At 35.7% G+C, this 25,999-nt stretch overlaps 1 protein-coding gene across 1 annotated transcript in view; it reads left to right on the top strand.

Moving 5' to 3' along the window:
• ERP44 (endoplasmic reticulum protein 44) overlaps nt 1–25,999 on the top strand; it is a 72,335-nt gene that overhangs the window by 33,296 nt on the left and 13,040 nt on the right. Inside the window, exons 4-10 of the mRNA XM_010952939.3 lie at nt 1,222–1,337; nt 15,145–15,329; nt 16,555–16,670; nt 19,041–19,098; nt 20,617–20,733; nt 24,390–24,501; nt 25,462–25,603. Coding sequence (XP_010951241.2) covers nt 1,222–1,337; nt 15,145–15,329; nt 16,555–16,670; nt 19,041–19,098; nt 20,617–20,733; nt 24,390–24,501; nt 25,462–25,603 — 846 coding nt within the window. The remainder of the gene's footprint in view (nt 1–1,221; nt 1,338–15,144; nt 15,330–16,554; nt 16,671–19,040; nt 19,099–20,616; nt 20,734–24,389; nt 24,502–25,461; nt 25,604–25,999) is intronic.

Below are 25,999 nucleotides of genomic sequence, written 5' to 3'. Positions count from 1 at the left end.
AGATGGGAGAGATTTCAGAATGCTAAAAGAGGAAAGAACCACTTGAAAGCAAGAGATTGAAGATGCAGGTTGTGTCTTCTTGGTATATTCTGGGGCATCTCCTTAGGAAGTCAGGTGTGTGGGCTAGGAGAGTTATATACAAAAAGAAATAGGAAGTATAAAGAAATGTGTATCTCTCACAGGCTTTATATTTTTGTTGACTTACAGTTAATATGTGTGACCTAGTCACATGTGGATTAAAAAGCTCGCAGGCCTCATTTAAGTAAATTTTTTGGTGGAAAAGGGCTCTGGAAGCAGTAGTAGCAATTATACTTTTTTGTTGTTGTTGTTAACAAAATGGTCTTTTTCATGTGAGAATGACCATTCTAGCCCAGCTGCTTGTGTGCTGATTCTGATTCTCCTCTTTCTTATCAGTTCCCTTTAATGACCCGCAGAACATGTTCGTGAAGTGGTTGGCCTGATTAAGGTGCAGCCAGAATTAGAAGTATCAAGTTTCTGGAATATTGTGGGGTTTGTGCCCCTTTTTAAAAGTGAAAACAAAACAAAAACAACAGACAAAGGAAACTGGACAGGAAGTCTCTTTTAGAAATTTAAAAATTTTGCTCTTGAACTTAGTATATTTAATAGTTTATAGATACAAAAGCCCATTTTAACCAGAGGTAAATTTTGAGGGGAATCAGTTCACTATATTCTATATATCATTTTCATACAACTTATTTATTTAACATGCTTACTTGCCTATGAGATTTGATTGAACTTGGCAGGTCAGTCGGTCTAATATTTGCAATAAACTTACCATTTTAAAGATTTTGTAGTCGTCTAAAAATATGTTTATTACTTATAAAAGCTAATTGCTTTTATAAATGTCTGAGTCTCAGTAGTTACAGACCCAAGTAGATAAATCTTAGAGGGCTTATTTCCGACTTGTTTCATTGCCTCTGTGAGAGATCTTTAGCTTTGTGCTCCATAATATTGGCCATTTTCTTCAGGTGGAAAAAACTAAAATCTTTTAATGATTTGTGCAGTCTTTGAATTGAAGTAGTATTTGAATTCAAAATTGTCTTCACCTCCAATGAATGACACCAGGATCCCTAAATTAACAATGTGATTGTGTCAAAAGCTGTTTACTATACATATACTAAATGTGAATGGATGATAACTGAAATAAAATTTTATTGCTTCTGCCTTTCAGTTTTAATTTGTATTCTTCTCTGTGTATAGGTGTCGTTTCAGCCAGATGTTGCACCCAATTTTTGAGGAAGCTTCTAATGTCATTAAGGAAGAGTATCCAAATGAAAATCAAGTAGTGTTTGCGAGAGTTGATTGTGATCAGCACTGTAAGTACCTCAGTAGGAAGTCTGGAAGAAACTGTCCCACCCCCATCCCTCCTACACACAGACACACACACACTTTTTTTTTCTTTTTTTTTTTTAAATGCTCTGCTTTCAGTAGAGAACAAGCCAGAAATGTTCTAGTGACCTTGGTTAAAATGTTAATATTTAATCTTTATGTACTTACAACACTATTTTCCATTTTGCCTGTGTGTAGGATTAAGAAAATTTTTCCATTAAAATATACTAGGGCAAGCATACAGGTAATATATCATAACTAGCATTTTTTTTAACCAAAGCAAACACCAAAATCAATAAATAAAATTGAAATACAGTTTTAGAAAAGTAAAAGATTTCTGTTAGTCTTAGAATCATGCAAAAATACCATTTGTAGTCATTTAAAATAAAACAATCTTGGAGGTTTTTGTGTTTCTATTCTTTAAAAGATTCTACTAAGATTGGCTTAGACCGTCTTTGAAGTGTGATTTGCTGTAGCTACTGATGATAATTGCTGAGAGTGTTGAGAAACTTAGGTTAAACTCACTTAAAATCCTGCCTCTTGGATTATGCTTGTCCCAGTGGTGCTTTCTCTATGAAAATCCTCATGGTTTTCTGTACACATGACAGATTTCTCCAGCTTGGACTAGTTTGCTTGCAGTGGGGTTTCCTCCTGAGTGCTGCCATTACCCTTGAACTTAACGCTCTCATGGCACCAAACCCTTGGCACTAGGTGGTTCTGCTTCATTGGGTCTTAGTTGTCTCACCGATTGCAATGTCACTTCTTCAAAGGCGGGAACTACTTTCTTTTCTTTGTTTTTAATGCTCCCTTTTAAGTGGAGACCAAAGAAGTCTAATCTCTGAATTTCAAACATCTGATAGTTTCTGGGAGACAAAGATTCCTCATTGAAAGCTTGTTGCATAGAATTATTGGTAAGTTGGCCTGAATACAGAACACTCCCATTCTGCAAATTTCCTGTCCTTTACACTTCACCTAACAGATAGAATGTGTGTGTGTGTGTGTGTGTGTACGTGCTACTTTTCATTTTGCAGTTGAGGAAATGGAAATCGTGTCATACAGCTTAATGTCTAGTCACCACAGGCTTAGAATCCAGATCTCCTGACCAGATTCCTTCACAGACTTGCTTGTTTTCTATTCAATTCAACAAACATTTTGGGGATTTTCTGGTAAAGCCCTGTGCTAGGCAGAAGTGGCTAACAGCAGAGCATTTCCAAATCTTCTGAGCCACACCCCACATTTCTTTCTGCTGAGGTTCCCAACTGGATAGGATGAAGGGGGCAGTAGAAGTTGTCAGTGCAAGCATGGACTGCATTTCCACACTGCTTTCTGGATCTTTCCTCCCACCTTTCACTGGCAGAGAACAGGATGTTTTTGGTGTGGGCTTTTATTCAAATCTTTCTATTCTTTATGTATTTAATTAGATACTACAGTGCAGACAGTAGCCCCTACTTTCACTGAATTTGGGCTAGAAAAATCTGAAATTATGCTCTCAAGCTTGCAGTCATTGGGAAGAAAAAGTAACTATTCTTGAACCATAAATATCATTTATTCTCCTTCTAAACAGATTAACATTAGCAGGGGACATTTGAGATAAATATGACATCATTTCTAGTAATCAGGTTCTCTAATCATAGTTAAGATTTTTTTGATCTACCAGAGAGATGTACAGAATTAGTTTTTTATTAATGAAGCTTATGTCTGAGACATTGTGTATTCTCCCTAAATATTTTTTCTCTGTTAATTGTTCACTTTTTAAAAGTGACATTATGAAATCCTTATTGATGCTTTGTTCATATTTTCCACTCTCTCTTTAGAGCTGGTATGACAGACTGTACTTTGGGTAACCCCTTACATGCTGGTTGAATTGTGGAGATTTTGGACTAGAAGGACTTTAAGAGTCCTGTGATCTGGAGATAAATGCCTGTTAGGCAGATAGTTCTTTGGTTGGATTTACTTTTTTTTTTTTTAAAGAGGTTGATTGAAATATAATTGACATATAATAAACTGCACAAGCTTGAATTATACAATTTAATGTTTTGACACATGTATGAACCTGTGAAACCATGATCACAGTCAAGATATCATCATATCTGTCATCCCCAAAATTTTGCTTGTGCTCCTTTGTGGTCCCTCTCTCCCCTCATCAATCCTCAGGGGACCATGGGACTGCTTTCTGTTAAAATGTAATTACATATATGTGGTCTTATTGTTTGTTATTACCGTTTCTTTTTTTCTTTTTCTTTTTTTTAAATTGAAGTACAGTCAGTTTCCAATGTTGTGTTAGTTTCTGGTGTGCAGCCTAGTGATTCAGTTACACACATATATATATATATTCCTTTTCATATTCTTTTTTGTTATCTGTTATTATAAGATGTTGAATGTCGTTCCCTGTGCTATGCAGTAGGACCTTGTTGTTTATCTATTTTTTATATTATTATTATTGTTTCTATACTGTGTGGCCCAACCCTCTACTAAGATAGAATCCTTTGTTCTTTGTTGTACTAGAGGCCTACTGCTTACTAAGTCATATACCGTTGGGCAAGTTACTTTAAAAAAAATCACTGAACTTGATTCAGGATTCATGTATGTGTGTGTGGTGAGAAAGAGAAACGTGGTAACCAAATGCAGGAAAATGTTAAGTCCAGGTGAGGGCGTACAGGTGCTCATTATATTACTTTTCATCTTTTCTGTAGGTTTGAAAGTCTTCAAAATAGAAAGTTGGTATAAAAAGGCACTGAACCTGTAATTTGTCTTTGTTTAAGAAAAGAGCAGGGAAGAGGGCCTTGTTGCATTAGAGTTTTTGTGAAAATATGTGTGGAAGAAGCTTGAAATCTGTACTGTACAAGTGTACTGTGATACTGTTGATTGTAATTTCTGTTTATTTTCACTATGATAGATGACCTTCAACATGATCATTGAATTTTAAAAGAATTTCCTTGAATGGACTTTTACTGGCATTTTGAGGAATACTTAGAGCCCTGGTTTTTTCTGTGGCTGTTTCGATTTTTCAGTGAAAACCCCCTGTGATGAGCAGGGATGGCAGTTGAAGCCATTTTGTTGGCCGTGAACTGCCTTCTCTCATACGTTGCTGTCTCCTGGACAGTAGCATCTCTGCCTTACCACCAGGTACTGTGGGAGGTAGATGTGCCCTTTGTGAATATTCTCTCATTACCAAGTAGAATTTCTGCTGGTAACACGAAGATAGCTTAATGTTCAGAAACAGAATAAATCCCATCAGTAGCTAAAATAGGGAAAACCAGCCTATCCCATCAATAAGTGCAAAAGACTTCATGTAACCCAACAGAGGTTCTTGGAAGAAATTAATGTGGCAAAATGAATGAGCCTTCCTTTGCTTGCATTGAATTTTTTAAATCTTTAAAGACTGTATGTTGCTTCTTAATATTTTGTAAGCTCAAATTGAGCTGAATTTAGTTGTGAAAACTGTCTATCTTGGCCACAAATCTTGATATTGTCTTGCATTTGGGAATTTCTGCCAATGCAGTTTTTTTTCTTTATCAGCCCTGATAAAGAATTGAGGATGTGGTGAGACCATAAAGTGAAGAAACAAACAAAATAATTATATATCAATATAAAAATGTAGTTGCACTAATTTTCGTAAAACATTCCAAGTGAGTATTTTCAAAGGAGTCCCTGTGGGAGACAATGCAGGTACTCATTACTTAGAACGCAGTGGGAATTCTTTGGCAGTTGTCCTCCACGCCAGTTTACTAGTTGGTCAGGGAAACCCATCTCAGTACATAATTGTAGGGTTGCCGCCTGCGTTTCCTTCTGTCTCCTTCTTCCACCAGCCCCATCCCATGGAGTGCCTTCTTCCCTTCCTTTATCTCACTTCTCTGTATGCCCTTCCTAGGACTCTCTTTGTTGAAAGGTTCTGGTAAGCGGGCTGAGAACTTGGAATTGGAGAAGGGAAGAGGCAAGAGTGGATATAACGGGATAGTTTCACTCAGTTAGCCCTTGTGTTTCTGTATATGAGCTGGATGCACCTGCTTTGATCCCCCTGCCCTACTTACCCCCCCCCCCCCCAAAAGAGTTGGGAACTGTAGGAAATAATTTTAAACTCAGGCTGATGCTGGAGTGACATCGGGAAGCTTCCGACTATTTAAGCTTAGATATAATTCTTGAAATTCCAGTGTAAAGCTTGTAGCTTGAATAACCCTCATCTAGTGGTAAAATGTAGTTTGCCTCCTAAGCCCCTAACTTCTCCATTTGTTGTATTTAATGTAGGGAACAGACAAAGTAGAAGAGAAGTAGAGGAAGAGAAAAAGGAAAAGGCAGTCAGGGTAGTTAAAGAAACAGAATCAAGAGACACATTGAGGAACAGCCTCTTCCCACCACCCAGAGGGCATTTATGTCCTGTGATGGCCCTGAGTCCCCACTTATCCTGCAGAGGACCAGGTTGCATATTTGTCACAGATCTGACAGTTGCCCTTTTAGTTTCTCCCATCTGGAGCGCCCATAAAGGAATTGCTGCATCTCTGGTGAAGATACATTTATTGTTGGATTATTATAGAGGGTTTCTTTTATTCTGTTCTTAGGGAATCCAAACTTGCACATCTTTTTGGTACATTACATGTATTATACATTAAGAGTTTTAAGAATTTCATTTAAGATTTTAGTCTGTGGAAACAATTAGAAGTAGCAGCAGCAGTGGTAGTAATGCTAATAATAATGATAAAATGTAGGCTCTGTAAGAGCAGGGACCTTGTTTTGTTTTGTTTTGTTTTTAACCCCTTTATCCTTAGCACTGGATTGGTACCAAATAATAGGTGTTCATTTATAGTTGTTGACTAGATGGATGGATAAACAGTAGCCAGCATTTATGAACTGTTAGTTTTGTAGGTACTATATTAAGTGCTTTAAATAGGTTATCTCATTATCTCTCAACAATATGATAAAGTATTTTTTACAGTATTGCATCACATCTTACATCACTGGTTATAAGGCGTACTTATCTATAACTGAAAAAAAAAACAGAAAAATTGCACTATAACGCAGTGCTTTCATATCACTTAGGGTCTTTATGTCTGTCATAAGAACTATTTTATTTAATTTAATTTTAATTTTTTAATTGAAGTGTAGTTGATGTACAGTGTTGTGTTGGTTTCAAGTATACAGCAAAGTGATTCAGTTTTTTATATATATATATTCTTTTTCAGATTTTCCATTATAGGTTATTACAAGAAATTAAATATAGTTTATTGTGCTATACAGTAGGACCTTGGAGTTTATCTGTCTTACATATAGTAGTGTATATCTGTTAATCCCAAACTCCTAATTTATCCTCCCCCTGTCTTTCCCTCTGGTAACCATGAGTTTGTTTTTCTAAGTCTGTGAGTCTATTTCTGTTTTATAAATAAATTCCTTTGTATTATTTATTTTAGATTCCACATATAAGTGGTATCATATATTTGTCTTTCTCTATCTGACTTCACTTAGTATAATAATCTCTGTATCCATTTATGTTGCTGCAAATGGCATTCATTCTTTTTTATGGCTGAGTAGTATTCCTTTCTGTGTGTGTGTGTGTGTGTGTGTGTGTGTGTGTGTGTGTTTATATGTATGGTATACACACACATACATATCACAGCTTCTTTATCCAATCATCTGTCGATGGACACTTAGGTTGCTTCCATGTCTTGACTATTGTAAATACTGCTACTATGAACATTGGAATGCATGTATCTTTTTGAATTAGAGTTTTTGCTTTTTCCGGATATATGCACAGGAATGGGATTGCTAGATCACAGGGTAACTCTTAATAAGAACTATTTTAGAATCACTTAGATACAGATTTTTTTTTTGTCATCATCAATCTGTGTACCTGAAAAGGGAAATAAATTTGTTCAAGTAATTCTGAAACAATTTCACATTCAGAATCTGACTTTTGTGCAATCACTTTCCAATTCTGAGTCACTGATTTTTGTGTTTTCCACACAATATCATCTCCTGTGCCAGTAAGAGTTTTGGTAAAAATCTTGATTAGAGAGTGTTACTCTACTCTTTCTAGGATTTTCTTCCAAGCTGCTGATACCCATTCTGCAAATATTGATGCTGGCACTTTACTATCACTGCTAGTTAAGTAACTTCACTCAAAGTGAGCAAGATATAACCAATATGTTAATAGTGGTTTTCCCCAGTGGTGGTTGGATTACAAATGGTTCTTGTTTTCTTTTTTGTAATTGTCTTTGTTTTTCACAATTTCTGTACACACACACACACTTAAACTTACCTTTGGTTCAACTATGGATCATGATCTCATCACGATCTTATCTTATGCAGCCTCTTCCTTTGGGGAGATTTCATGACTCTCCCAGGTGGTCCTGCTGCCTTAGATTTACAAAGTCCCATCAATCTGCCCCTGGTGGGACTAGGTTCTCTGCTGACCTCCAGTGGCTAGAGGCTGTATGGCACTCAGCAAGAGACATTCATATGTTATTTACTGGTCAGTGCAGAACATTGTCTCCCTCTAGCATTTTTAGGAAAGTACTTTTTAATTGTCCTTGAATTAGGCAGCACATGCTCCTAAATACCAGTTACTCTTACCTGTCTGCCTTCCAATGCAACTTGAACCTTCCATCTTAGAAACTGAGAAGTTTTTATATAAGAGCTATACACAAATAAGGCATTAAGAATAGGAAAATAATTATAAACAATTATTGTATTAATATCAAATTTGCTAAGAGACTGGATCTTAATTATTCCCACCACAAAAAAGAAATGATAATTATGTAAAGTGATACAAGTGCTAGCTGACACTACAGTGACAATCATATTGTAATATTGCTTAATGTATTAAATCAACATGTTAAACTGATGCAATGTTATAAATCAACTATATTTCAGTAAAAAAAAAAAAAAAGGGAAGAAGAAAATATACAGTGAGGATTTCATGTGCATAAAACAGAACTTGGATGAGCAGGTTTAGTCTGAATCCTGAGTAAGCTTCTAGGCTTTGTAATTTTTCTGTTCAGGGTCTTATTTCGTTGTGGGGTTTTTGATTTTGTGTGAATTTCCACATTGTGAGGAAGCATGGTTTGGGAATGGGAAAGGGAACATAGGCAGCAGTGATCCTTATCCTAGAACCAGGAAAACCGTAAGACCTTCCTGTTGAAATTATCTGTCTCATCTGTTACCAGTCGTGGATAATCATAGCAGGGAGGGACATTGCTGAGACAAGAGCGGGAGGCAGTTTCCCCATTTGGAACCCTGCTGGGCATTAGGCAGGCGGGATGGCAGGCAGAGCCCATCAAGGGAAAGTAAGTGACCACTGAAGCAAAAGTACGTGGTAATTTTCCAATCAGCGAGCTGTTAACCTTCTGAAATTTTTAATTCCTTTGACATCCATTTTAACATTTGATCCATCCTGTTAAAAATAAAGTCTCCGTTTATTATACCTCTTAAGTCATTCTTTGTTATACTGTCAAAATGTCACATTGTAATTACCTTAAAATCACTTTTGACCAAAGCTTATGAAAAGTCACCTTTATGTCTGAGATTATTGGTCAATGTAATTTGAAGGTTTTTGCTTCTTAATAATTACAAGCCACCTCATTATACAGCATACCTGCTGCCTGATGTTGTTTGAGAATTAAGCAAGCAAGCATCTATTCCTCTAATAGTCTTTAAGTATTATTTAATCTTTTTCTATCCATAACTAGAATTTTAAGGCAACATAAAGGTAGTAATGTTTAAGTTGGTAAACAGACTCTTGTTATTTCTGCCAGGACTATTGCAGTGGCTTCCTTACTAGTCTCCCTGCTTCTCTACCACTGCCAAGGGAATATTTTTAAAGCCTGGCTCTGCTACTCAGTGACTGCTTATCACCTGTCTGGGTCCATCTCATACCCTTTCTGTCAAATCCTTTAGGGATTAAAAAAATTCCTTGGCAAATTAGGCATCAGCTAGTCTAGTTTAGCCTTATTAACATTAAATGTGCACCTAAGTTGGACGTAGAAGGATATATTTTCCCTTAATAGGGCTTGATATTACTGATTTTTAAAAAAAAAATTAAAGTTTTTGTTATTTTGCCAATAGGATGGGCAAAAGGTGTTACCTGGTAGTTTTAATTTGTAACTTCTTGATTACAGCCAAGCGTGTTTTGACATGTTCGTTGGCCGTTTGTGTTCCGTTCATAAATTGACTGGAATCTTAGCCCATTTACCTTTTTGGTGCTCCTTTTGTTATTGTTCTTTACATAATCTGAATATTAATAATTTGTCTCATGTCACCAATACCTTTCTTCCAGTTTGTCTTAAAAATCATGGTGTTCTCCAGCATCTAGTTGCTTCCTTGCCTCTGCAGCTTCAGAATCTGGCAAACGTCTTGGTTGCATGTCTGATGCTGATGCAGGCCCTTTGTATAATTAGTATCTCCTAAGCACCACAGGGCCATAAGAGATTTTATTCTGTCTTTCTAGCCCAGTCTCCAGCTTCCTGTGTCACCCCTCTACTCAGTAAATGTCCTCCGGGGACTTCCAGTGTATTTCAGGGCCCTTTCAGTCCACCATTCCAGCCCAGGCGACTGTGAATAGCTTCACTGCATTCTCGTTCTCTCTGCCCAGAGGTGTAATCCTCAGCCCTAAATCTGCACAAATTGTGGATTTAATGTCCAAGAGGAATATTGCATAGGAAACCTGTAGGAAAGGAAATGCCAGTACGTGAGCTTTTGCTTACTTACTTAGGAATGGCCCTTTCCTTTCTGGAATATCAATTCATTTAGTCTTCATTGGTTTCATGGTCTCTGGTATCTTTAAAAATGTGACTTTAAAAAAATCAGTTTTTTTTCTACTTGTCCCAGCAGGAGCAATAGATTTCTGCTGCCTACTATGGAAAGCCTTTCGTAGATGCTCTTTTGAGTTTTCTGTGACCCCAATAAGATCATCTGTAAATAATGACATTTCTAATTTCTTCTTTTCTATTGTGTTTGTGTGTGCGCGTGTGCGTATATATATATTCTTTATTTCTTTTTCTTATTACTCTAAGAACTCCAGTACAGTGTTACCTTTACTTCTTTCTTGATCTCAGCAGGACAGCTTTTAGCGTTTGACTATCAAGTTGTTTGGTATTTGTTTATTGAGGTATCCTTCATGAGATTAAGGAAGTTCCCTTCTATTCCTAATTTGACAAAAATGTTTAAGTGAGTAAATGTTGATTTTATCAAGTGTGTTTCTGCTTTTGAGAAGTAGTAGAACCTTTCTCTTTTATTCTGTTAATGTTGTGAATTATATTGCTTTTCAAACATTAAACTGACGTGCTAGACTAGGTCCAGTTTGACTGTGATGTATTCTCTTTTGCATTTAACGCTAAATTCAGTTTAATACTTTCAAGTTTTGCATCTTAAGTTCTTATCATTTCCTTCTCGGATTTGGCAGAAAGATTATGTTGATCTCATAAAATTATTTGGGAAATGTCTCCTCTTTTTGTAGTCTCTAGAATGATGTAAATAGCATTATTGGCTTCTTAAGTGTTTAGCAGAGCTTGCTGGTAAAGCTTTCTAGGAGTGGAGCTTTCTTTGTGAGAAGGCGTGGATTATGGATTTAGTTTCCTTAATGATTTTAGGACCAGTTATATTTTCTACTGTTGGTTTAGTGAGTTGTGATATTATGGAAATTCTTCCGTTCTTCCTTACTCTCCAAACGTATTGTCATAAAGTTATTGATAATATTATTATCTGAGTTAATGACTTCTGCTGTATTCCTGAAATTGTGTTTTCTCTCTTTTTTTTTTTTCTAGATTATTCTCTCTATGGGTTTATCAATTTTATTAGCCTTTGCAAAGAACCAGGTTTTGGCCTTTTTGTTCTTTTGTATTGTATGTTTATTTTCCACTTTATTAATTTCTGCCTTTAACTTTTTTATTCACTTCTTCATTTTTAATTTGTTGTTCTTTTTATGACTTTTTAAGATTAATGCATATCTCTTTTTCAGCCTTTTCCCCCAAACATACCCATTTTAATGTTATAAATTTCATTCTAAGTATATGCTTTGACTGTATGCTGTAGGTTCTGATATGTATTTTCATTATCAGTTCAGAATATTTTCCAGTTTCCCGTTTATCTCTGTTTCATGGGCACATAGAAGTTACTTTATTCTCATTATGAGTTGAATCATTTGAAAGTTGTTGAGACTTTTTTGTGATTCATCATGTATTTGTTTTTTTATATGATATATATACCTGCAAAGAATGTGTATGTTGCAGTTTTGGGGTAGTGTCGCATGTATGTGTCAAATCATTCAGGTGTCTTCGTTAATTTTAATTATTATTATCAGTTGCAAAAAGAGGTGTATTAATAATCTCCCACCATGTTTGTAGATTTGTCTTTATAGTTCTGTCATTTTATACTTTATGTATTTTTAGGTTTTTGTTTGATGCATACAAATTCAGAATTGTTCCATCTGCCTGGGTAATGAACTTTTTATTGTTATGAAGGATCCTTCTTGATTTCCAGCAATGCTTTTTGCCTTAATGTGTACATATTTACTATTAATATAGCTATACAGGATATCTTTTGATTAATTTTGTATGGTACATTTTTTTCCCCATCCTTTTACTTTCAAGATTTTTGCATCCTTATGTTTAGGTGTTTATTTTATAAACAGTATACAGTTAGATTTTGTTTTCACCTTTGTCAGAAGTCACTTCCACATGTATAGGTGGGTCTGTTTCTGGACTCTGTTCTGTTGATCTATTTGTCTGTCCTCATGCCAGTATCACACTGTCTCAATTCCTGTAGGTTTACAGTAAATGTTGAGGTCCACTAGTGTCTAAGTCCTCTAATTTTGTTTATTGGGTATATTGGTCTGTAATTTTTTTATGTCTTTGTCTGGTTTTGGTATAAGGGTAATGCTGGCCTTATAGAATGAGTTGAGAAGTAATCCACTCTCTTCAATTTGCAGGAAAAGTTTGTGGAAATGGAATTACTTTTTCCTTAAATACTTGGTAGAATTGGCCAATGAAACTCTCAGTGGAAAAACTTAGACATATATTTTTGAAAGAGAAAAACACATTGTGAGTTTTTGCTAGTAGTTTCACTTCAAATGAAATATTATAGGGTTTTTACTTAATTTCCTCAATTTTATATTTGTATCTTTATTATTATGCCGAAAATCTTGATTCTTAAAGGCATTAGCGTGATAACTCATTTGCTTTATCTATAATGTGTGTGTTTATTTCAAAATAACAATTACAGTATTAAATTTTTTTAAATCTAATTTTGTTTTACTAGTAAGCATTTCCTTTGTCCCAAGTCAAAACTATAAAACCAAGTTATAGTCAGGCAGATGTAAATTCCATTCCTGACCACTCTTTGTATTTCTTCCATTGGTGATGTTTTTTGGAGGCTGTAGGGGGTCATAGATACATATATATATTCCTACCTCTTTTCCAAGTTTCTTCTTTATACTTCTTTCACAGTCCTCTGCACCTGGCTCTTTTCACTGAACAGTGTATCTTGGAGATTGCTCCTTAGCAGCATAAGGAGATCTTTCCATTCCCTTTTACAACAGCCCATAGTACTTCATTGTTCAGGTGTACCTTACTTTATTTAACCGTTCTCCTACTGATGGATATTTGGGGGAAATAGTAACTTTTAAAAATACGTTTTTCATATTCCAGACCCTAGCATTGTAACATTGGCTGATAAAACTAACCTAATTTTAACAGCATTTTTATTAAAAACATTTTCCTTTATACATTACTGCAAAAATTCATTTTATAATGTGCTGCATTTCAGTGTGTAGTGTGCTGGGACTGAATGAGTTTTTTAGTTAGGAAGGTAAAGTTCCTTTTTATTATTTCTTTGGGCTGATTTTCTTGTAAGTAGGGTAAACCTAAGCCTTTGTGGCCTCTGCCTTATAACAAGTGCTTCTGTTTATCTTAAAAATCTTCTACTTGCTTATAAAACCACCCTTAGTCCTCAGTTTGTAGTGCCAGTTTAATCTGATTAACTCTCTGATCAGGTAAGAACCCACCATTTTACAACCCCTCAAAGGCATGTTTTCTCATTAATCTGTCAAGTTGAAAAGGGTTTACAGCTTATGTATCCACTAGTGTTCTTCAAAAAGTACCAGCTCCCAGATCAAGCAGATAAATGCCAATATTAAATACTTGTATATTAAAGTATTGATATTATTTCAGATTTCTGTGATTTGCTGAATAAAATATTCTCCTTGATCTCATTTATATATGCTCCATGGTTCTATTTGCTCATATTTGTCTTCTGTTTAAAGAATTTTAATAGTCAAGTATGATTTTCCCCTTTGTAAATCCTACATGGAGTTTAACAAAGTGTTCTGTGATCTTAATTACATAATGTTTTCTCCAAACCCCCTTCTGAGAACCCATTATCCATCCTTAACTTCTCATACACCGTTTTATCATTCTTTGATTGCTTATCTTAGAACAAAATGCAACTTTGACTTATCAATATAGTCTAAGTACTTTTACCTCTTCCTAAACAGTGTAGAGATCTTAGAATACTTAGAATCATTAGCCTTCTGCTTACCTCCTCTCCCCCAGTTTATATGTTGTTGTTGTTATGTGTTTTAATTTGTGTCAAACCCCATAAGGCATAATTATTGCTGTGTTTTGTACAGTCAGTATTCATTTAGATTTTTAAAACCTCTTTATTGAGGTATAGTTGATATACAGTAAACTGTACATATCTAAAACATACAAATTTACAAGCTTTGACCTATGTATGTATGCACCCATGAAACTGTCAGCACACGTGTGTATATACCCTCTGGTAAAGTTCCTACCTTCTAATCTCCTAGAATATTAAGATGGTCAACAGAGTTTATTGCAGTCCTGTTTATTTTGTTTTTGTTTTGCAACTACTAGAAATGGAGGTGGGCCTAGAGAATATTCATGGTTTTTTGTGCCATCATTTTAAAATTCTGCTCTCATTTTAGAACTCAGGTTTGTTTTTTTTTTTTTTAATCACCTGTTTTAAGCTTCTTATGCTCTCTCAGGTCCCCTTTGCTCTGAAAATTTTATCATTCTTATACATGTGACTAGCATGACATTTGATCTTTACCAGTGTCTAGAAACCATTGATTTCTCCTATTTGCTACCTCTTGGAAATAACAGCAGAAAAATTTAAAGGTTCTTCCATTCTGATTAAGTCTGTATCTTACAAATTGTGATTCCTAAAAATGAGATCAGCACACATTTTGACTAAGTTTTTGAGACTATAAACACCAATTTTAATGATTTGTGTGAGAATATACCCATAGGTCATAATAAAGGGATTTTTTTTAGTGTATACTGCTGAGTTTTGCTCTTAATTGTATTAGCATACTCAAAATTTGTGTATGTGGGATTATAAATTTTTCTACTAGCAGAGTATCTAATATTAGTTATCTATATACTATTATATATCTATAATAATACTTAGTAACATTTATTAAGTGTTTACTCTGTCATGCATTTGTATTATCTCATTTAGTCTTTAAAACAGCTCTATGTGGTAGAAATTATTATCCTCACATAACGGATGAGAAACTAAGGCATGGAAACTTGAGGTACCATACAAGTTCACACAGCCAGTAAATAGCTGTGGGGTTTAAACCAGGCCGTATATGTTTGGAGCCTGGCCTCTTAAGCAATACAAACTTGTCATGATTGATTTTTTTTTCTCTAACACTGAAGAAGAATTATATAAACCAAAATGTTCTCCCTAAATAATTGTAAGATTTTTGACTGGTGGGCTAATGGGCTCACCCAGACTAAGTTTGAGGGTGAAGTTAATTTTTTGTTGTTGTTGTTCTTTTAGCTGATATAGCTCAGAGATACAGGATAAGCAAATACCCAACCCTCAAATTGTTTCGGAATGGGATGATGATGAAGAGAGAATACAGGGGTCAGCGATCAGTGAAAGCACTTGCAGATTACATCAGGCAACAAAAAAGTGACCCCATTCAAGAACTGCATGACTTAGCAGAAATCACCACTCTTGATGTAAGTCATTAACTTTTGCTGGATCAAATGAACATTACCTGCTTGCTTAATGTAAACAAATTCTTAATGTAATCAAAGAATCTGCACATCTTGTAATAGTTCATTGCAATGGATTTGATATATACTTAAGTTGAAATTTTCTTGAATTCCCAAGGGAAATGCTAACGTTTTACTGTATAATAGCATAACAGGAAAGTTGTACTAATTTGAATTAATTGAGGACAAAGGGTAGCCTGAATTATGAAGAAATAGACGTTAATGGCAGGCATACACAGCCAAAGTTTCCATATTTTCCTTAGTGGAGACCCTCAGGGTGTCTGCTCTAAGTACCCCTGTATCAGCTGTTTGTATACATTTTAGTGTCCTCTGACATAGCTGCCCTTAGTAATATGCTTAACAAATCCTTTTCTTTGTACACTAAGAAGTACTTTGCTTTTTTAAAAAAATGAAAACAATTGAGTTCGGGCTTTAGATGGCCATTGCCAGGTTTGAGATTTGATTTTTACCCTACTTATAAACAAATAAATCAGAAAATTATCATTTCATGGATGCTGTCAGGAGACACAAGGCTCCTGGGTCAGAGACAAAGGATTTTCTTGCTCACATCAAGCAAACAGTGTGACATGTTTGCATTTGTTTCCTTGCCCCCAAGTCCTATGGAGGTGACACAGAGAGTCCAGACAAATCCCTGCGCATGCAGGTGGTTGTGCGACAGGGGCACTCTGGGCTCAGGGAGCTCCTGTTTCAGAGCCAGCAGTAAGGCTGCTCTTTGTCCTAAGGGAGACATGACCCCATACCTCAAGGTTGCTAACTGCACGTACAACCCTGAGAGATTGCCTGGGTAAAGAGTGGTCAGGGTCTTGTATTTTGGATATATCTAAACGTGTAGGAATGTGAGAGGTCCTTGGAGGAGTCTCTGCCAATAGTCACACGTTACAAATAGATATATTATGTTAACACATCTTAGAATTAGTCATCTTATTTAGGAAAAGACTGTCACTGATTAAACAATTATCTGTTTCTTGAAATTTTAAAAATACTAGAAGGAAATTATTAGATCGTAGTTAAGATTATTTTCAACCTAATGTAATCTTTAATAGTTTTGGACTAGGTGTTAAAAGCCAATTATGCATTTATAGTCATACTTCATTTGGAGATAACTGAACAGCAGCTGGGTAAATGAAATAACATGCTTTTTAAAATAATTACATACTTTATTTTACAGCGCAGCAAAAGAAATATCATTGGATATTTTGAGCAGAAGGACTCAGAAAACTATAGAGTTTTTGAAAGAGTAGCAAATATTTTGCATGATGATTGTGCCTTCCTTTCTGCATTTGGGTAAGTGTCTTAATTGAGTGTGTTGTGAGTGGGTCGGGGCAGCTCAGCTGCCATGTTAAATTCCTGTTGTGTGTGGTTGTTTTCTGAAGATGACCTCTCCAGAGATTATCTCAGTCCTCTTAAAGTCACGAGCAAGGCTTTACACCTATCTCTGGCCTCTTCTTAAGAGTGTGAAAGTCTGTTAATTTTCCTTTCTGTACTCTATTTAAAATGTGGGTAAGAAAGGGAAAGAATGGACAAGTTAACAACTAACTCTCATACTGTTGTTCGGCTCATTTACTAACACTGTCCTGCATCATGAAAAACGCTTATTAACTTGTGGGGTTTCCAAACTGAAACCACACACTGTCTCTCTCATTAAGAAGCATGAGTGATATCATCTTTATTCATCGCCAGCTCTCCACCAACTTCTCTTCTCCTTTCCACAGCTAACCTCCTTCCTTGTGTCCCTGTAGTCGTCCATTTAAAGTCCTGTGGGCTTTGATCCATCTGTTGTCCTTGCTCTCTAGTGTTTTCAACCTGACCGTTTTCATGAACATCTTTCCTTTCCCAAAAACATGCTTCTGTCTTTCCTGTCCTGTCTCTTCTGTCTCTTGAGCTATAATCTCATCTTTCTTTTCATCCTCAAATTTTTTCAAAGATTTGTTATGCTTGGCTGCCTAGCATTTCTCATACTCTAACCAGTTAAAAACATTAACCTCCTGGAAGCCAACTTTCCCCTCCATGACCCTAATGAAACTTCTGTCCACACAGTCACATCTTCATTAACAAACCCAGTGGCCTTTTTTTAGTCTTAATCCTCTTTAGTTTCTCTGAAGGATGTGACCCTCAGCTACCCTGTCCTTTTTCTGCTATGTCTACACTTCATGTTGAATCTGCCTGGTTTTCTCCTTACCTTTCTGACTTCTCTGACTTTATTTTGTATTTTTTTCTTTCTCTTTCAAAGTAGAATCATTTTTATGGTTCTCTCCTTGACTCTTTCTTCTCATTGGAGGTTATCTCCACCATCCTTTGACATTTCACAATATTCTCTCTCTCTTTTCTTTGGCCTGTAACTGTTAGACTCAATTGTAGTACCATCCTGAGTAGATCCCAGATTTCTGGCATAGTATGTCCTCTCCATTTTGTGACCATTTTTCTTGTCTTAATACTTCTGTAGGTTTTGTATGTGTGTTTTGTTGTAAATATTATCAGTGGTTTCTGAGGATTATCATACAGAGTAAATAATGAAGGCACTTGTTCCCCCTTGCTTTTGGCAGTACTGTGCGCAGCCACGCAGCCCCCTGCTGTTCCTGACGCTGCAGGCACACATCCGCTGCAGGGCCTCTGCCCTTCCTGTCTCTGTCCGAAGTGCTTGTCTAGATATCATCTCATCAGAGGGATCTTTCCTAATAACTTTATATAAAACAGCACTACTATTGTCTAACGTGTCATTCTTTATCCACTTACTTGTCTTCATAGCACCTTTTTTGTTTGTTTGTTTTTAACCATCCAAGATAAAAGTGTCTACTTGCCTTTCCCCACCAAAATGGAAGCTCCATGAGAGCACGGGATTGTCAGTTTTGTTCACTGCTGTGTGTCAGGTGCCAAGAACACACCTGGTGTGAAGGAAGCGCACACTCAATAGTGAATGATGAATGAGTGGAACATGTTCTCTTCTTCTGTCCCACCGTTCATCAGTCTAGCCCTTACATCCTTTACGACCCTAGTCAGAAGCTGGAGATAAATCAGGGTTCCGTTAATCCGAATATAGTTTAGAGAGAGAAGTTACCCATTTTGACTTAGAGTTTGTTGCAGAATTCACTCACCAAATATTTATTCACTTATTATGTGCCTTTACCAGGCATAGGTAACAGTAAACAAATTAAAAATTACTTATTTATGGAACTATATTCTAAAGATGTAGGTTATTTCAATTCATCTATTTTTTTAAAATAGATTTTGGTTTTAAAAAGTAAAAAAGTAGAGAATGCATAGTTGAGTCTGACTTATGAGCAAATAATGTTTTTTTGATTGGTTTATGTGACCACATCAATGACCTTGATCGTCAGTTACTAGAAACGGTCTGGGGTCAAAAACAGCATTTTAGTGCCAGAATTGCCAATCTACACATAAAATACTGAGTCACAAAAACAGCTAACTACGATTTCCCTTTAAAAAAATCTGCGTCATACTAACTTTTTCCTTTAAATAAATGTTTTTATTGGTATTGCATAATTTTATAAATAGGAAAGAAGATGGACAACTATATAATTCAAATTGCTATAATTCATATGTTGCAAAACAGCTAGGCAATTCTGCTTCATTCAGGTGTATTACTGTTATTATTTTTCTTAAAAAATATTATTACTACTTCTCTCTTTCTGTTAGGGCTGTTTCAAAACCAGAACGATATAGCGGAGACAACATAATCTATAAACCACCAGGGGTAAGTTGCTATTTCTTAGTGTGTATAATTTTAAATTAATTTAAATACATATATAGTATAATCTGTAGTTTTGTATGTTAGTGTTCACAGAATCATAAAATTTTAGTATAGAAAGGAACCTTAATGTATCATTTTATGCTGATACAAACCTTTCAAAGCAATGATGGGGCCACAAAGGTCTAAAGTCACACAGGCATTTAGTGGCAGAGCTGAGACTAGAGACCCCTGATCCCCAGGCCTTTTCCACCTCTCTGTTATGCATTCAGTCTGGGACCCAGATTCATAAAAATGCTTCAGTGGTCTGTGACCATCACCCTTATTTGAATGAGAGTAGCCAAGCTCCCAAATCTTTTGGGGTATAAGTTCACCTGGTACTTACCAGGTAATAAGAAGCCCTAGGTTGTTTTTAACCTTTGGCTAAGAAGTTCAGTGTGTCTAAACTTAAAAGTCATTGGTTAGGCCCAGTGATGGCAGCCACAGCTAAGAGGCAAAAATCACACTCTTTTGTCATCCCAAATTGACCTAATGGTCTGTCATTGCAATTTTTCACACACACACACACACAAAATTGGAAATGGATTTTTTTCAATTCATAGTTTTCATTTTAATGTTTCTTGTGGTGTTTTGACACACTGAAGTTTTTAATTTTTGTTTAGTCTTATGAATGAATTTTTTTGCTTAGAAAGCTCATTTCCTATTTTGAATTCATATAGGTATTATTTCTTTAATAAAAGCTTACATAGCGTGACCATCTCTGTCTTACCAGAATCCAAGTGTCTTGTAGTGTAGTTTGCTTGTTAAGAGCATGGGCTCAGGAATGAGACTTTTAATATCAAATCTGCCGCTTTCCTAGATGTGTAACTCTTGGCTTCTCTGTGTTTTAGTTTGTTCATTAGTGAAAATAGCTATGATAGTACTAATTCCTGCTTTGTGGGGCTGTTTCTAGGATTAATTGAATCAACACATACAAGGTGCTTACAGTGGTACAACAGTGTTTGGTCACAGTAAGTTGTCTTAGGTAATGTTAGCTACTTATCATCATTTTAGGCACTTCAAAAATATTGAGTTTGAGTGAATGTGGAAACAGATACCATACTTAATATTAGAGGAAGACAGACCTTAGATTTATAATAGTATCATGTATTTTTCAAGGCTTTTTCACTTGAAGTCTCCAACTTTTTTTCTAATATTTTTGAAGGGATAGATAGCTAAATTAAATCATTAGGATAATCCTTCTTTTCACAATGCCTGCCTGCTATTGATGAAGATACTGATAAACATTTAATTGACCCAAATCCAAAGGAAAGCAGAAGGTAAGCTTAGACATCACAGGCTGGATATTCAGGCCCCTGATGATCACAGAGTTATCTACATCTACAGCCCTCTTTCTCAGAAGTTCCATGTTTTTGTTTCTTTTGTATCCCCTGTAGATTTTCAGGGCTCATAGATGGCTTTCAGGATGCATTTTTGCTAGCACAGATTAGATTTGTTTAATTTTTTCCTATGTTTTTATAACAGCATTCTGCTCCAGATATGGTATACTTGGGATCTATGACAAACTTTGACGGGACTTACAATTGGATTCAAGATAAATGTGTTCCTCTTGTCCGAGAAATAACATTTGAAAATGGAGAGGTATGGGCTTTCTAATGTGTTTTGGTATTTTTAATTCAGATTTTTGAAAGAGCGAGCTTCCTCCATCCATCTTACTATTCTCCGACAGAATTTATCTGTTATAAAAATCACACAGTGAACATAAGTACATCATAGCTATTTCTGTGGTACAAGGCCAGTGGTTCTCCACCTCTGCTATCCCAGAACCCCACTGTTGTATTTCCTGCAATAGCAGTGGTTCACTACAGCCTTGGAAATGAGTTTGAAAATGCTTCTCAGATAATTCTGATTGCACCCTCGGTTGACGGTCCTTGTTTAAGGGGATTGCTTTAAAAGCAATGTTCTTCAGATTTTAACTACAATTAATTATATACAGTGCATACTTCTTTGCCATAGAAAGGTTTCTGATTCCTGTGCATCCTAAAAGAATGAAATTGTGTTCTTTTTCCATTGTAAATAATGAAAGTAGTTATTGGTTATCATGTAACTGACTTCACTGATCCCATGGGTATGAAATAAAGCCAATCCAAACTCTTAACAACTCCCACAGAAACAAAACACAAAGAAACCTAAGAGGTTGGAGGAACAAGTGCACAGGGCAGTGTCTGTGAGTTACCTCTCTCTGCTTTTACTGTATTCGAAACATGTCTTTCATTTCATTTTATTCCTTCATTTTTAAAACTCACAGTCTGAGAATGTAATTAAAAAAAAAAAGTTTCTTAAAACGTTCTATATGCATATATATTTCAAAGAATTATAAGTATATAGCTCAGATATTAAATACACAACTCAAGAAATTACCACAGAGTAAGCATCCCCATATAATCCTGAGTCAGAGGTCGACAGTTCTGTAAAAGGTCAGACAGTAAATATTTCAGGCTTTGCGGTTCATAGAGTCTGTGTTGCAGCTACTCAGCTTTGCAGTGTGGCACAAAAGCAGCCTTAGACAATACATAGATAAGTGTGGTTGTGTTCTGGTACGGTTTGCTTGCTTGCTTGCTTGGTCTTTATCAGATGAACATCTCTGCTACTTTTCTCAGTTCTCTGGGCTTCAGGTATGTTTAGCTGAATTAACTTACATTTTTTATTAGCTCATTGAGTCCTCAAAGGCTTAGAAAGATTTAGTAACCTGTCACAGTTATTCACCTGCTCTGGCAGTTTTTACAGGGATGGTTTCAAAACTTAAAGATATAGATGGATTGGAAAACTAAACGAACAAGGGTCTGTCCTTTCTCTCCTCCTGCCCCACAGTAGTTGGTACATTTAATAATTTTTTAGATTTATTACATGCTGTAACCAACTACCCATAAATCCTTTAAACTATGGGGAAAGATTTATTAACCTCTAAGTCTGGTTGTCTTGATATCCCTCTCATGTATTGTCTGATACCTGCTTGGTAAAGAATATGTTGGTGTGGATACGGACATGAGTAAACTTGGAAGCTCTTGCAGCATAAATTATATTAATATATGTAAATTAGCTTAGCAAATTAATTCACAAAGATACTTTCCAATTACTACTCTGTTTATTACTTCTCTCTTAACAGTTGTTAGTTCATCCATATTTTTTTGTTTAAACAAAATTGTTTAAACAAAAATTTTGTTTAATTACAAAATTAGTAATTTGTTTACTACTAATAAAGTAATATATTTGTTTTTAGTTTTAACTTGCTAGCTCTTAAATTTTCTAAAGGGTGACTGCTGAGTCTTCTTTCCCAGTTAGTATTTATTCAGCAACATTTGTGTTTTCATTTATTCAGTTACAAGTTGACTACACATTATTGTGTACAAAAATCTGCAAGCAAAGGAAAAGTGAAATAAGATTCTCTGTCTTTAAGGGTTTTCTGTCCAGTAGTTCACATGTACAGATAATATAACATAAAGACCTGCCCCTGTGCCACATGAGGGGCACTGAAAAAATGTTCTGAGAATTTAGAGGAGAAAATTCATTTCTTCGGCAGAAATGGGGTAGAATCAGGAATGGCTTTCTAGAGGAGGCATTTCAGTCCTGAAACAAAAAGTCTAAAAGAGAAACAGAAGTATTAATGGTAATATGGGGTAAGAGAAAGGGGCTGTGCATTTATGTTGAGTGTTGACAGTACTGGAACTGGGCGTGGAGATACAGGTAAGGGACCGGTCTGAGGTGGTGATGGAGATTGTTTAACTAGCTGAAGTTGCCAGACTACAACAAAGAAGTCCAAAGATAGAACCATGGAGTAGTAGTTGAAATTAATGTGTGGGGAAATAAAGATGTGAGCCCAAGAGATAATAAGTGAGGAAGAAGAAATTTTAAGTCAGTTTGCTAAAACATCAATGTGATGCCAGGGGCTGGGGGGAAGAGAGATAGGAAGTGACTGATAATGAGTATGGAGTTTCTTTTAGAAGTGATGAAATGTTCTGGAATTAGTGGCTTTGTGAATATAATGAAGGCCACCAAATTATACACTTTACAATGGTGAATTTTATGGTATGTGAATTATAGTCGTTTGTCCTTTGGTATCTACCAGGGATTGATTCCAGGACCCCCATGGATACCAAAATCTTCAGACGCTCAAGTCCCTTACAGTTGGCCCTCCAGTATCCCCAGGTCCACATCCATGGATTCAACCAGTCATGGAACCTGTGGATAAGGGAAGGCCAACTGTATATCTCAATTAAAAAAAAAAAAGGGTAACTGTGATGAAAAGCTTAATAATTTATCCTTTGTATGAGTGGAACAGGCTTAACCATGGAAACAGGAACCAGAACTCTTATCCTGTAAAATAGGTTCCAGTTTCAGTTTTTCTTAGGATAAGGACATGGTTGCTTTCTGCTGAGTCAGTTCCTAAATTATAGAAAGACAAGCAAAAGAATTGTTAATGGAAATAATACTATTTTGAGGCCCTTTCTGGACTTTTTATTATGAGTCACAACTTAACATTTGTCAGAGAGAATAAAGATCAAAATATGCTGTCTACTTACTGCATTTCTCTTGTATTCTCCAATAACAGTAATAAAAAAGTTTTAAATAAAAATTTTCAAGGTATTTTTGTGTACATATACATACAAGATATATAAACATACACATATATAGAGGCAAGTATTTGTTAATAATGTTGATAAATTGTATATTGGTTGAAAACTGGGTATGTTATGGGGTTTTTGCTTTTGCTCTGAGTCACACTGTTCAGCTTTGGGTAGGTCTCATTTAAGTTGAGTGGTTTCTGCAATAAACCTTAGAATAAGCATAAGTTTGCAAATCAGATTTATTTATTGCTGCTATACTCAGTTTTTCAGTGTTATCCATGAAATGAAGACTCTACCCCTTCCTAAAATCAAATCTTGAAAAAGAACCATAGTAATTCTTCCTTTGGTCGGCTCATTTTTAAAATGTCATGGCTTCATCCAATACTAGCTAACAGACCAGGCCAGTGGTTGCTTAAAGGCAGATCAGTTCCTACAGTACAGCAATACATGTGGGGCCTCAGAGTGTGTGGTTTCTTTAGGTGGAGGGAATGCATTCCTTCTTCCATTAAGGCATTAAGACATTTATTTACTTACACCCCTGGCCCTCTTCTTCCTGGGATACTGCAGCTGCTGCATGTGATGCGCGTTGGGTTTAAAGTTGTTCCTACCTAGAAAATAGCTAGAGCTGAATGGAGAGGCCTGATAATTCTCACTGAATACTTCTCTATACAGGAATTGACAGAAGAAGGACTGCCTTTTCTCATACTCTTCCACATGAAAGAAGACACAGAAAGTTTAGAAATATTCCAGAATGAAGTAGCCCGACAGTTAATAAGTGAAAAAGGTAGACAGATTAAGGTGTTTATTTTAATCCTTTCTCTTTGATTTTACTTTCTCCTTTTCCCATTACATTCATACTAACACAAACATATTTGGGTTAAAAACTTAAATTATTTGAACTCTACTCAGCCCCTGAATTTACATGAAAACATGGGAATGGAAGGCATTAGTGGAGATAATATGAAGCAGTAGCTTTTTCTTTTTTTTTAAACCCTGATTGTTTTAGCTCTTTAAAATCAAATCGCATGAAAAGTGGGGTCATAAGTGAATGGTATTAGTTTTAGGCAGTTTCTTCCAGCACCTTGATATTTGTCTGGTCCCTTTCTATTAGATGGTCCCAGAGATATTGCTGAGAGAACTTACACAGTCTGATGAACATTTACTGTATTTCTAAATGAAAGAAAGTTGAGTAATTCTCTTCTGACTTTCCCAAAGCATCAAAAAGGAATTTGAGGTATCACCAGCTTTCCCTCGTAGTTAGAGAAGAAAGTCAAACCAAGTAAACTGAAGGCTGTGTATAGAGCCATGCCCATATTAGTCACTGGAGATATTTTGGGGTTGAATTAGATTAAAAATCAACCAGTAGGGACTGGAGGGACATCCTGTATGAAATGAAGATGGCCCCTTGAGAACAGTTCACATATCAGTTTCTGGAACTTGCTTCCCAGACCTATGTAATCTGCAGAGCAAAAGATTACCCCTTTAAGGAGAATAAAAAAATTCACTATAGCATTTGAATTCGGGTTGAGTTCATATAATTTCTAGTGAAATTATACTCTCTGCCCTATGAGTTAAAATTCTGCCTTTTTAAAGGGTTGTAATATTAAGGTTTTCGTTTTTGTGGTCTGTATTATGCTAAAGCGTGTTGGGTTTTTTTAGTATGTCGCTTTTTATGAACTTGCAAACTTAAGAGAATACAATCAAGAAAGTTCTAATCTACCTCTCCAAATTATTTCTTTTAAAGGTACAATAAACTTTTTACATGCTGACTGTGACAAATTCAGACATCCTCTTCTGCACATACAGAAAACTCCAGCAGATTGCCCTGTAATAGCTATTGACAGCTTTAGGCATATGTATGTGTTTGGAGACTTCAGGGATGTACTGTAAGTATTCATTTTGGTTTTTTTAAATGACTGATATATATCTCAGAAATGAACTTGAAAACAACTGTTTGAATAGTTTAATCCTATGTTGAAACAGTAATACTTTGTTATTTGGACGGAAGGGTTTTTTTTTGGTTTTTTTTTCCATTCCAGAGTGTGGTATAACTGACTTTGAGAATTATGAAATATCCCTATAGAAAGCCAGCACTAAATAATCCTACATACTTGGGAATCATCTCTAAAAAAAATTTTGACCTCAGAAATTTGTTGACATTGAGTTGAGTTTGGTCTTTGTCAGCACAATAAGGAAAGTGGATTTTAATCTTAGGTAGGTTAAAGGAAATGGGTAATATTGCTGCTTATTTGTGATTACGTCTAGCAAGAACATAGTGGCAT

The sequence above is a fragment of the Camelus bactrianus genome, chromosome 4, assembly GCF_048773025.1.
Source record: "Camelus bactrianus isolate YW-2024 breed Bactrian camel chromosome 4, ASM4877302v1, whole genome shotgun sequence".
Lineage (NCBI taxonomy): Eukaryota > Metazoa > Chordata > Mammalia > Artiodactyla > Camelidae > Camelus > Camelus bactrianus.
The sequence above is the reverse complement of the archived record's forward strand: the minus strand, read 5'-3'. Positions and strand labels throughout refer to the sequence as shown.